The 11,967-nt window shown below is 42.2% G+C and overlaps 1 protein-coding gene across 4 annotated transcripts in view; it reads right to left on the bottom strand.

Annotated features, from left to right (window-relative positions):
• Nucleotides 1–11,287: 11,287 nt before the first annotated feature.
• Nucleotides 11,288–11,967, bottom strand: part of KTI12 (KTI12 chromatin associated homolog) — an 83,656-nt gene continuing 82,976 nt past the window's right edge. For 3 of the 4 annotated variants that reach the window (XM_073619188.1, XM_073619190.1, XM_073619189.1), the window contains exon 10: nucleotides 11,288–11,500. In XM_073619188.1, the coding sequence (XP_073475289.1) occupies nucleotides 11,357–11,500 (144 nt within the window). In that variant the 3' untranslated portion in view covers nucleotides 11,288–11,356. The remainder of the gene's footprint in view (nucleotides 11,501–11,967) is intronic. The other variant, XM_073619191.1, reaches the window with a different exon arrangement.

Raw genomic sequence — 11,967 nt, 5'->3', positions numbered from 1 at the left:
CTATTCTTGGGTATAGATAAGTTTAGCCCTAAATTGGAGGGGCAGTTCATTGGTGAGAGAAATTTTGGAACTAGAGATGTCCTGGATCCATAGGGTAAAAACTTATGCAACCTATGGGTTAAATATTGATGTTGACGTAAACGCCTTTAATGATAACTCCTAGTGGATACTAATGTAAACTCGATCTGAGTCACATGTGCGAATTTTTGTAAAATTATAATACGATTGAAGCTTTTGATTTTTGTCGAATATTAGTGTATGAGCTTTAATCAGTATGTACACCCATGTTTGGCTGGAATTTTATTTTTAATTTATGTTATATTGATTTATTGTATCAAAATATTTTTTGTTATTTTTTCTTCTTCTTTTTTACCAATATGTATATATATGTACAAATTATCATGAACAGTCATACATTTGGGTTTAATATATGTTTTTTATATGTGTGTATTATACATATATATATATATTTTTGGGATTAATTTTTAATATGCAGGAGGGTGACAGGTTTTACACATATTAATTTACGTTATTTGCCGATTGACCGTTCAATCAATCAGCTAATTTCTGTTTATTCACTATTGATTGAATTTAATATTTAATATATTTTGTTATGTAGTATTTTAAAATAATCGATATTTACAATATATCATTATTTATCACATAGGTTGTTATATAATATTGATTAAGATGCCTGGTATTCACACACCTACATTTAATCTAAAATGTATTTTTACACTATTATTCATGAATTTAAGAAATTATTCATGATGTATTTATATGCACTCATGTAGCGTTTTCACCATACCCACAGAATATCAGAGGTTAAACCAGTTGGTATATGTTGCACGATTAACCCACACATTGGGATACTATAGTTGGTGTGATATATTTATATGCACACATTACTAGTAATCCAATCAACCATCTACGTTTGTGGGTGTTCGTTTGTTATTTTTTTGTTTTGTTGTTCTCTATTAGTATGTCCGAAACACCATTCTTTTAACCAGAGATGGGTTGCCCAAATCCAAAAATAGGATTTTTAAAACAGCTTACCTGTAAAATCCTTTTCTTGGAGTACATCATAGGACACAGAGCCTCAAGTAGTTACTTAGTGGGTTATGGGCCTAATTTCAGGTGTTGACACTAGTATAACCAATACAGGAAGTTGACTCCCCTATATAACCCCTCCTCCTTCCAGGAGTCCTCAGTTTTTGTAGCCAAGCAATATACTCTCACCCCATAAAACAGAGGGGCGGGAGCTCTGTGTCCTATGATGTACTCCAAGAAAAGGATTTTACAGGTAAGCGGTTTTAAAAATCCTATTTTCTTTATCGTACATCATAGGACACAGAGCCTCAAGTAATTACTTAGTGGGACGTCCCATAGCAATGCTACTTGAGGGGAGGGAGACACAACCCATAGGGCACCCCCAGACCTGAGGACCTATACTGCTGCCTGCAGCACACTGCGCCCGAAGGCGATATCCTCATTCCATCTTACATTTACAAAATTTTATCAAGTAGATGTATGTACTGAAGACCAAGTTGCGGCCTTGCAGATCTGAGACATGTAGGCCTGGTGACGCACTGCCCAAGAAGCACCAACCGCTCTGGTAGAGCGCGCCTTAACTTGAAAAGGGGGAATCTTTCCTTTTACATCATAAGTTTGAATTATAACTTGCTGAATCCACTTAGCGACAGTGGATTTAGACGCTGCCTGTCCTTTCTTAGGACCCTCTGGCAAAATAAATAAGACATCAGTCTTACGAATCTGAGCAGTTTTCTTTAAATAGATCTTCACTGCTCTAACCACATCAAGACAATGTAGCGACTTTTCTTCCCTGGAACATGGTTTTGGGAAATACGATAGCAAGACAATATCTTCATTCAGATGAAAGCCTAAAACCACTTTTGGCAAAAAGCCTGGACGAGGGCGTAACACTACTCTGTCCTCATGAATAATCAAATATGGCTCTCTACAGGAAAGAGCAGCCAATTCTGAAACCCTCCTTGCTGAGGATACAGCAACCAAAAATACCAGCTTCCTTGTCAAAAGGACTAAAGCAGGGGTCTCAAACTGGTGGCCCTCCAGCTGTTGTGAAACTACAAGTCCCATCATGCCTCTGCCTGTGGGAGTCATGCTTGTAACTGTCAGCCTTGCAATGCTTCATGGGACTTGTAGTTTTGCAACAGCTGGAGGGCCGCCAGTTTGAGACCCCTGGACTAAAGGAATATGCTGTATCGGTTCAAATGGCTGTTTTTGTAACACCAACAAGACTAAATTCAAGTCCCAAGAGCTTAAGGGTGATTTAACTGGCGGATTAATCCGCATCACTCCTCGCATGAAACCCCGGACTAAATAATGTGTAGCAAGTGGTCTTTGAAATAAAATTGACAAGGCTGAGACTTGGCCCTTAATAGTACTCAGGGCCAACTTCATCTCTACGCCTAATTGTATAAAGACAAGAATTCTGTCTATAATATATCTCAGAGGGTGCCAACCCTTGGATTCACACCAGGAAACATAAGCTTTCCAGACTCTATAATATATAGCTCTAGAAGCTGGCTTCCTAGCATTGATCAAAGTAGAAATAACTGACCTGGAAAGCCCATGTTTCTTCAGAATGTGGGTCTCAATAGCCAGGCCGTTAAATTTAGCGTTCGTAAAGTAGGACGGAATATCGGCCCCTGTGATAGCAGGTCTGGCCTTAGTGGGAGGAGCCATGGACCCTCCACTGCCATCTTTACGATCTCTGCATAACATGACTTTCTGGGCCATGTTTGTGCTACCAGTATTACTGACTTTCTTTCCAGCCTGATCGTGCAAAGAAGTCGAGGTAGCAACTGAATTGGGGGAAATGCATAGATCAGTGAGAACTGATCCCATGGGGTCACTAACGCATCTGTTTCGTATGCGAGTGGGTCCCTTGTACTGGACACAAAACTGACTAGCTTCATGTTGAACCTGGACGCTAGAAGGTCTACGTCCGGAGTCCCCCATCTTTGGCAAACAGCCTGAAAAATCTCAGGATGAAGAGACCATTCCCCCCGGGAATAACTGCTGGCGACTTAAGTAGTCCACCTGCCAATTCTCTACTCCTGGAATGAAAACTGCCGATAGGCATGGGACATTCTTTTCTGCCCAAGTTAAAATCTGGTTCACCTCTCTCTGCGCTGAGAGACTTTTGGTGCCCCCTTGGTGATTGATATATGCCACAGCCGTGGCATTGTCAGATTGGATCCTGACAGGACAATTCTTTAACCTTGAGGTCCAGCTTCTCAGAGCCAAATACACTGCCCGAATCTCTAGGCTGCAGATGGGCAAGGGTCTTTCGGTTCTTTACCACTGTCCCAGGACAGTCATCTTCTCTAGTACTGCTCCCCAGCCTAAAAGGCTGGCATCTGTTGTTACTACTTTCCAGATAATTGGTCTGAAGGACTTTCCCTTCAGCAGGTTCCGAGTTAGTAACCACCAACTGAGGCTTTGGGACACTCTTGGGGACAGCCGCATTGGTAAATCTAAAGCTTGAATCATCTTGTTCCAAGCAGACAGGATACTGTTTTGAAACAGTCTCAAATGGAATTGGGCATAGGGAACTGCTTCAAACGAAGCTACCATCTTTCCTAACAACCTCATGCAAAGACGTATTGAGGGATTTCTCTTTGACCTGACCATCCGCACCAGCTCTTGTATGGAGCTGATCTTTGCGGGAGGCAAGAACACCCTTTCCTGGGCTGTGTCTATGATAAGGCCCAGATACTCCAGCATTTTTAGTGGCTTTAAGGAGGACTTTCCAGGTAACTGCTTGTAATGGCTACATCTTGCTTCAAGCGAGCCACCGACTGATCTATTAACAATAGATCATCTAAGTAAGCCAAGACAGTTATGCCCTGTGCCCTTAACCATGCTAGAGGTGGGGCTAGTACTTTTGTGAATACCCGGGGTGCTGTAGCTAGCCGGAAGGGCAAGGCTACAAACTGAAAGTGCTTTTGTTCTACTTCGAACCGCAGAAACCTCTGGTGAGGAGGAAATATAGGGACACGCAGATGTGCATCTCTGATGGATGCCAGAAGTTCTCCTCCTTGTAGGATGGAAACAACTGACTTGATTGACTCCATGCGAAAGGAGCGGATCTTCAGGAACTGATTTAGATTCCGTAGATCTAGAATTGGTCTGATATCCCCATTTGGCTTTGGTACCGTAAACAGGTTTTAGTAAAACCCCAAACCTTGCTCTTGTTTGGGAATCTGTATGATCACCCCTTAAGCCAATAATCGGTCTAATGCTTGCAACAGGGATTGCTTTTTTCCTGGACCTTTGGGAAAGTTTGATCTCCAAAAACGAGACGGTGGAAACTCTCAAAATCCTAGCTTGTATCCTATAGAGACTGTGGAGAGAGTTCATTTGTCATGAATCTCCCTTTGCCAGACTTCTGAGTACCTCAGAAGTCTTCCCCCCACCTTGGTGAGGGGAGATGCCTCTTCATGACAAGGCCTTGGTATTCTGCTTTGCAGACTTGCGGCCCCAGGTCTTCCTTTGTGCCTGGGTTTGACCCTGAGGTCTTCCTCTAGAGTCTGACGGTGGAGGCCATCGCCCCTGCCTAGAGGTGGATGTACCTGGCGCGGGAGAAAAAGTGCGTTTAAATGAAGGATGTTTCTATTTTCTTTTGACTGGCAAAAGAGTACTCTTTCCGCTAGAAATTGTTTGAATATATTTATCCGAACTCTCGCCAAATAGTCGTTCTCCATTAAAGGGAAAACTAGTTAAAAGATCTTGCAAGGAGCTTCAGCTGACCAACCCTTTAACCAAAGGGTCCTTCGCATGTGAACTAGTACAAGCGCAAGGCGAGAAGCCTGATGAATAGAATCCTTCATAGCATCCATGGAAAACATGATGCTTTTGGTAGCTCTGCCAACTCCCGGGCCTGTTGTGCAGGGAGCTAGTTAAGAGCATCTGTTAATTGGTCCTTTAAGGACTGACAGATGCCTATAGCTGCAATTGCAGGCTGAGTCACGCTCCCTGCTAAGGAAAAAGAGGATTTTAACAGACCTCCCAACTTCTTATCTGTTGGATCTTTAAGCATATGTGCATTGTCCACTGGACAAGTTAAACTTTTATTCACATTGGAAATCGCAGCGTCAACTGCTGGAACTTCCCATCTTTTTGTGAATTTTTCCTCCATAGGATAGAGAATTGAGAATCTCTTCGGAGGGGAAAAATGCTTATCCGGATGATCCCATTCGGTATAAATAAGCCTCTCTAGTAATGTGTGGATGGGAAATGCGTGCAAAGGCTGTAAAAGTTTCAGGGAACCCAGGGAGGAGACCGGACCTTCAGCTAACTCTGTTAGGGGTAGCATGAAAGCAGAGCGAACCATTTCAGTAAGGCTCTGTACTTCAGTTTGTGAAGATTGTCTTTCCTCTAGATTGTCTGAGGGTAATACCTCATCTTGCTCCCACAATTCCCTTGGGCCCTCCACTGTTTGTAAAGAGTTTAAGGTGGGGGAGGGGGACCTAGGACACTTCCTATCCACCTGGAAGGAGGATGTGATTAAAGCCGCTAATCTTCCTTCTAGGCCCTGCAGGGCTGAGGAAAATGCATCTTCAGTCAGGGGCTGATGTGTGTGTGAAGCAGTTGCACCACCGCTAGCTTCCAATGACTCACCCTGGCTTGCCATGTCTGGTATCTCCGGAGAGGATGACAGTATGGTGGCATGACTGGATTTCCCAGCGCCTGGGGGTGGCACCTTAGGTACCTTTACAGTAGCTCTGGAAGTCATAGTGCAAAGTACAAAAACAGAGGTAACAGAATATATCTTTTTTGTTTTAACAACAGTTTTCAAGAAAACAATGTTACCATAGGATCAGTTTTAAAATGCAGATAACAATATATTTCCTGTACTGGAAATGCCTGCTTTACACTCCTTACATGCCCAGCGCTGCTGTGTCTCCTTAGTGTGATGTGGCCGTAGGCTGTAACAGACTCTTAACAGTTTAGCTTTGCATACTGAGAGCGTTTGTTACAAGCATCAGGTGAAAAACCTGATTGGCATCCTCAGAGTCTTCCGCCCTTAGCACCGTGTTTCCAGACTTTAAGCTGTGTGGACGTCTTTTCGTCCTAACCACGGCGCCGCCTGAGTGTAAGAACACGCCCCCTAGCAAATCCGCCCCCTCCTCCTCAGTAAAACAGTCTGTGCGCGCACGCTGTTCTTATCTAAAACACAGACACGAGGAGAGGTGGCGGCGTTGCCGATGAGAGCCTGCAGTACCGCTGTTGCTACTGAAAGTACTGCCTGTAACAACAGGCTAGCGAATCTTGCATAAAAAAAACACCCAGCAAAGCTAAGTATATGAGGGCAAGTTTTATATATAAAAAACTGGAATTGGCCACCGTGGCTCCCAGTGGAGGGAGGGGGAGGGGAATATTACCAGCAGATATATAGCTTTTATAATAGTAGCTTTAACTATTTATACATAACATGATTCCATGAAGCAGAACTCATAGGAACTAGTGGCTTGTGGATAAAATCCCATGCCTGCGTACTTCAGTTTGTTGCCAGAGTACCTTAACCTGTAAATATGCTGCTTCTGTAACTGCTGTATCCCATTGATTCCTCTAGAAGAGGCCTTTGTTCACTGAGAACCCCACTCTGGCTGCTGGGACAACACATGGCTGTTGATAGCCAGACACAGAGCTGCTTGGAGCATCACATTAAGGTATGTGTAATTTACCTCTTCTAGAGGAGACATTTAAAAGGCATACTTTTTAATATGGAAGGAAAACATAGGCACCCTTTTTACAGTACCTAGCCTCTTCCCTTACCTTTTCCTCGCTGCAGGATACTGCTGACTTAACAGACAGATCCAACTTTCACCCATCACGGCGGGCAGCGTAGTTGAACCTTCAAAGACTGGGGCCCTTTAATAGGTGTTCTGCTCCTTTGGACCTGTATAGCACCCCTCAGGAACAGCTTTAGGTAATGTAACAAGACCAAAAGAGTCCTGGTTCCTAGGGTCCAGCTCGAAGAGAGAAGCTTACAGGCAAAACCTTGTTCTTGAATCGAGGTCCAGGTACCATCCTATGGCCTCAGTGGCGAGGATGGATCCGGTTGTGGAGGTTTTTTAAATCCAACAAGGATCCCTCCCTGGAGCTCCTCAGAGCACATCTTCACTCGTGACCAACACCTTAGACACTGGCGAAATAACTGAGGACTCCTGGAAGGAGGAGGGGGTTATATAGGGGAGTCAACTTCCTGTATTGGTTATACCAGTGTCAACACCTGAAGGTAGGCCCATAACCCACTAAGTAATTACTTGAGGCTCTGCGTCCTATGATGTACGATAAAGAAATGGAGTTTTCGGCTCCGCACACGACACTCAGAACGAGGTGTGATTTTGCTTATAAGTTTGTGGATCGGCGCGCTACCCGTTCCCCATTGACGTCACATATGACGAAACACATCTGGAGAAGGATACGTGCTGACGTCACCACGCTGTCTCGCTAGGATGGGAGTTTGTAGCCAGCCGGCTCTGTTTTATGCGCGAATTTTAAACTGTCTAAACGTAAGTGCAATACTATTTTTATCTAATAAATATCCAGTTAGACAATATTATACTATAGTTGGTTTTCTCTTTCTGGGTTACTGCTGAGTTTGTTGCTGAACTAATGGTCATGGATTGAGTGGTGCTATCGCAGTTTGAATTTACTTATGCAGCCATCCATCCAGAGCTTATTTCCACGATCTTCTGTTGCAAGCAAAGGCCTTGGCTGGGCTATAGCCACATGCCTGGTTTTGCTTGCCATCTGGAGAGCGCGTTTTTCTAAAGGTGGTGGCGCACTTCATTGAATGGACTCACTGTGGTGTCAATACTAGAAGAATCTGGTTTATTATTTAATCATTTTGGCCATTAGAAACATGATGTTTACTTCTACAATCAAATATTTTGCGTTAATTGGACTATACTAGCGCAGCTTCTCCTTTCTATTATCATTCATATTCTCTGAAAAATGGCCAAGAAATCATAAATTTTGCCAGAGTATGTAAACTTATGAGCACAACTGTGTGTGTGTGTGTGTATATATATATATATATATATATATATATATATATATATATATATATATATATATATATATATATATATATATATATATATATATATATATATATATATATATTTTTTTTTTTTTTTTTTTTTTTTTCACACACACAGTACACCCCTCACATTTTTTAAAAATAATATTATTCCTTTTTTGTGACAACACTGAAGAAATGACACTGCTACAATGTAAAGTAGTGACTGTACAGCTTGTCTAACAGTGTAAATTTGCTGCCCCATCAAAATAACAACACACAACCATTGATGTCTAAACCGCTGGCAACAAAAGTGAGTACACCCCTAAGTGAAAATGTCCAAATTGGGCCCAATTAGCCATTTTCCCTTCCCGAAGTCACGTGACTCGTTAGTGTTACAAAGTCTCAGGTGTGAATGGGGAGCAGGTGTGTTAAATTTGGTGTTATCGCTCTCACTCTCTCCTACAGGTCACTGGAAGTTCAACATGGCACCTCATGGCAAAAAACTCTGAGGATCTGAAAAAAAGAATTATTGCTCTACATAAAGATGGCCTAGGAGGCTATAAGAAGATTTCCATCACATGGTGTTTTTTCCACGGACCATCAAACATCTATGCAGACCTTTATGAACACAATTTTTGTCTGTATGAGGGGTGGATCATACTTACCCTAACTTATAGTCCTAGCAGTAGCGTGGGTAGTCTGTGGTGTTGCTACATCTATCTTAGGCTGGATGGTTGTGATAAACACATATATCTTTTGGAATATGCCACTTTATACACACTGTTTTGTTATACATGATGACTTTACATTTTTGCACCCTTTCCTTTCCCTGAAGGAAAATACTGTACCTGTAAATCCAAAACACATTGGAATTGCTATATGAACACCTTCAAGGACTGGCCTTCCACCTTCTACAGGCCACTCTTGGTGTTCCAGCATATTCAAGGCTCAGGGTGCTCTCTCTGTAACATTTGTAAATATGTAATCATATTTGTATGTTGTTTATGTCTATTGACCGTATGGTCATGTTTTTATATTTTGTACTAATAAAACGTTGATATTTTTTATATACATACTATTCTCATACTCTGTGTCTTATTCTGCCTCCCAAAAATTCCCAAGGGGCATGCCTGATTTTTAGTAAGAAGATTGCCAAGACCCTGAAACTGAGCTGCAGCATGAGGACCTAGACCAGGGATGTGCAATTAGCAGACCTCCAGCTGTTGCAGAACTACAAGTCCCATCATTCCTCTGCCTCTGGGTGTCATGCTTGTGGCTGTCAGAGTTTTGCTATGCCTCATGGGACTTGTAGTTCTGCAACAGCTGGAGGCCGGCTAATTGCATATCCCTGACCTAGACCATACAACGGTTTAACAGGACAGGTTGCACTCAAAACAGGCCTTGCCATGGTCGACCAAAGAAGTTGAGTGCACGTGCTCAGCGTCATATCCAGAGGTTATCTTTGGAAAATAGACGTATGAGTGTTGCCAGCATTGCTGCACAGCTTAAAGGGGTGGGGGTTCAGCCTGTCAGTGCTCAGACCATATGCCGCACACTGCATCAAATTGGTCTGCATGGCTGTCATCCCAGAAGGAAGCCTCTTCTAAAGATGATGCACAAGAAAGCCCACAAACAGTTTGCTGAAGACAAGCAGACTAAGGACATGGATTACTGGAACCGTGTCCTGTGGTCTGATGAGACCAAGATAAACTTATTTGGTTCAGATGGTGTCAAGCGTGTGCGGCAGCTACCAGGTGAGGAGTACAAAGACAAGTGTGTCTTGCCTACAGTCAAGCATTGTGGTGTCATGGTCTGGGGCTGCATGAGTGCTGCTGGCACTGGGGAGCTACAGTTCATTGAGGAAACCCTGAATGCCAACATTTACATGCCATTCCCCCCTTTAGATCCAATTTCCCATTTGGGGTTACATCCATTTTCTATCATCACACGGTCCCTGTCTCTTCAGACTGCATCCTGGGGGAATCTCTGCAGGCCTGTTCCGAGTGTTCACATCGGGCTGGGTGTCAGGGAATAACGCATGGCCCATTGATGCATGTTCTTAAGCTTCACGATATGATTTATCACTCAAAAATTTGGGTGAATGCAGCCGCATTATGGTTCTGCTCATGTATATGCTGAGATATTAATAATCAAATATATATATATATATATATATATATACACACATATATATATACACACACACACATATATATATATATGTAAATTTTATCTTGCAGAAAGTTGTATGCACTGTATATTAAAGACACCTCTGAAGGAGTCCCGAAACGCATTAGCTGTCTATCTAATCTTTCCAATATTCATGTATGGTTGTCATACACCATTTTCACTTGATGTTTTGTATATGTACAATCTGTAACAAAATTTGATATTTTTACAGTTCTTACTACCTCTTTGACTTTAATACATCAGTGTTGCTATAGTCTCACCCCTTGAGGGATTTCTCCATTTCCATGAATGCCAACATGTACTGTGACATACTGAAGCAGAGCATGATCACCTCCCTTCGGAGACTGGGCCGCAGGGCAGTATTCCAACATGCTAACGACCCCAAACACACCCCCAAGACGACCACTGCCTTGCTAAAGAAGCTCCAGACCTAAACCCTATTGAGCAGCTGTGGGGCATCCTCAAACAGAAGGTGGAGGAGTGCAAGGTCTCCAAAATCCACCAGCTCGGTGAAGTCGTCATGGAGGAGTGGAAGAGGACTCCATTGGCAACCTGTGAAGCTCTGGTGAACTCCATCCCCAAGAGGGTTAAGACAGTGCTTGAAAATAATGGTGGTCACACAAAATATTGACACTTTGGGCCCAATTTGGACATTTTTACTTAGGGGTGTACTCACTTTTGTTGCCAGCGGTTTAGACAATAATGGCTGTGTGTGGAGTTATTTTGAGGACAGCAAATTTATACTGATCTAAAAAGCTGTACACTCACTACTTTACATTGTAGCAAAGTGTCATTTGTCACATGAAAAGATATAATAAAATAATATTTACAAAAATGTGAGGGGTGTACTCACTTGTGTGAGATACTAATTATTATATATACACATACACACACACACACTTTTCCATAAATCTTTATAAATGATTAGAAACACGATAGTGCTAAACAACTGTTGATACAATGTACTGTATATGTAGACCACATTAAAAAGGAACATTATTTAGAAGATTAAATTACCATTTTTATTCATAACATCGTAAAATCTGCGGAGGGCTTAAAATGTGACAACCCCAGCTTGCATTACATTCAGTGAATACTTTGGTTCAGGTACTGTACAAACATATTTGCAAGCTGTGAAATGTTCTCATTAGGATGTAATTTAGTATAACTAATAAACTGTTGGCGAAGCCTCCTCAGTTCTGACATATTCAACATCCGAGGTAACTGCAAGTAGTCTAATTAAGGAAAATTAATCAGACTTAAAAAATTTAAGCAGTTTGATTCTGTAGATTAGGCTTTCACATTGTTGCTCCCATTATATAATACCATACCAAGTTCCAATTATAACACAAAGTGTCAATGCCTTTTTAGACTCCTGTGAATACCAGACACAAAGACCAACTCCGGGGTGAAAGCCCCCCCACAGATTAAACCAGTATAAAATCTTAATTCCAGGTGTTATCTGGTTGTGAACACGATGAGCTGGGGTACTTTTCTCCTCCAGCATTGGCCATGGCTGGTCTTCAATGCTGCAGAGAGCAGTGCTTGCATTATGAAGTGTGAGTGCCATTCTTTGCAGCATTCTACTATGGGCTTGGTTTGTGTGATGACAAATTCCCATTACAGCATAAGCTCATAGGAGATGGGTTAAGCGATATTTGGTTACATTCAGCATAAATAGGACCAGTTACAGAGGG

This window comes from Aquarana catesbeiana, linkage group LG03, assembly GCF_042186555.1.
Source record: "Aquarana catesbeiana isolate 2022-GZ linkage group LG03, ASM4218655v1, whole genome shotgun sequence".
NCBI lineage: Eukaryota > Metazoa > Chordata > Amphibia > Anura > Ranidae > Aquarana > Aquarana catesbeiana.
This window is presented reverse-complemented; position numbering and strand designations above follow the sequence as displayed.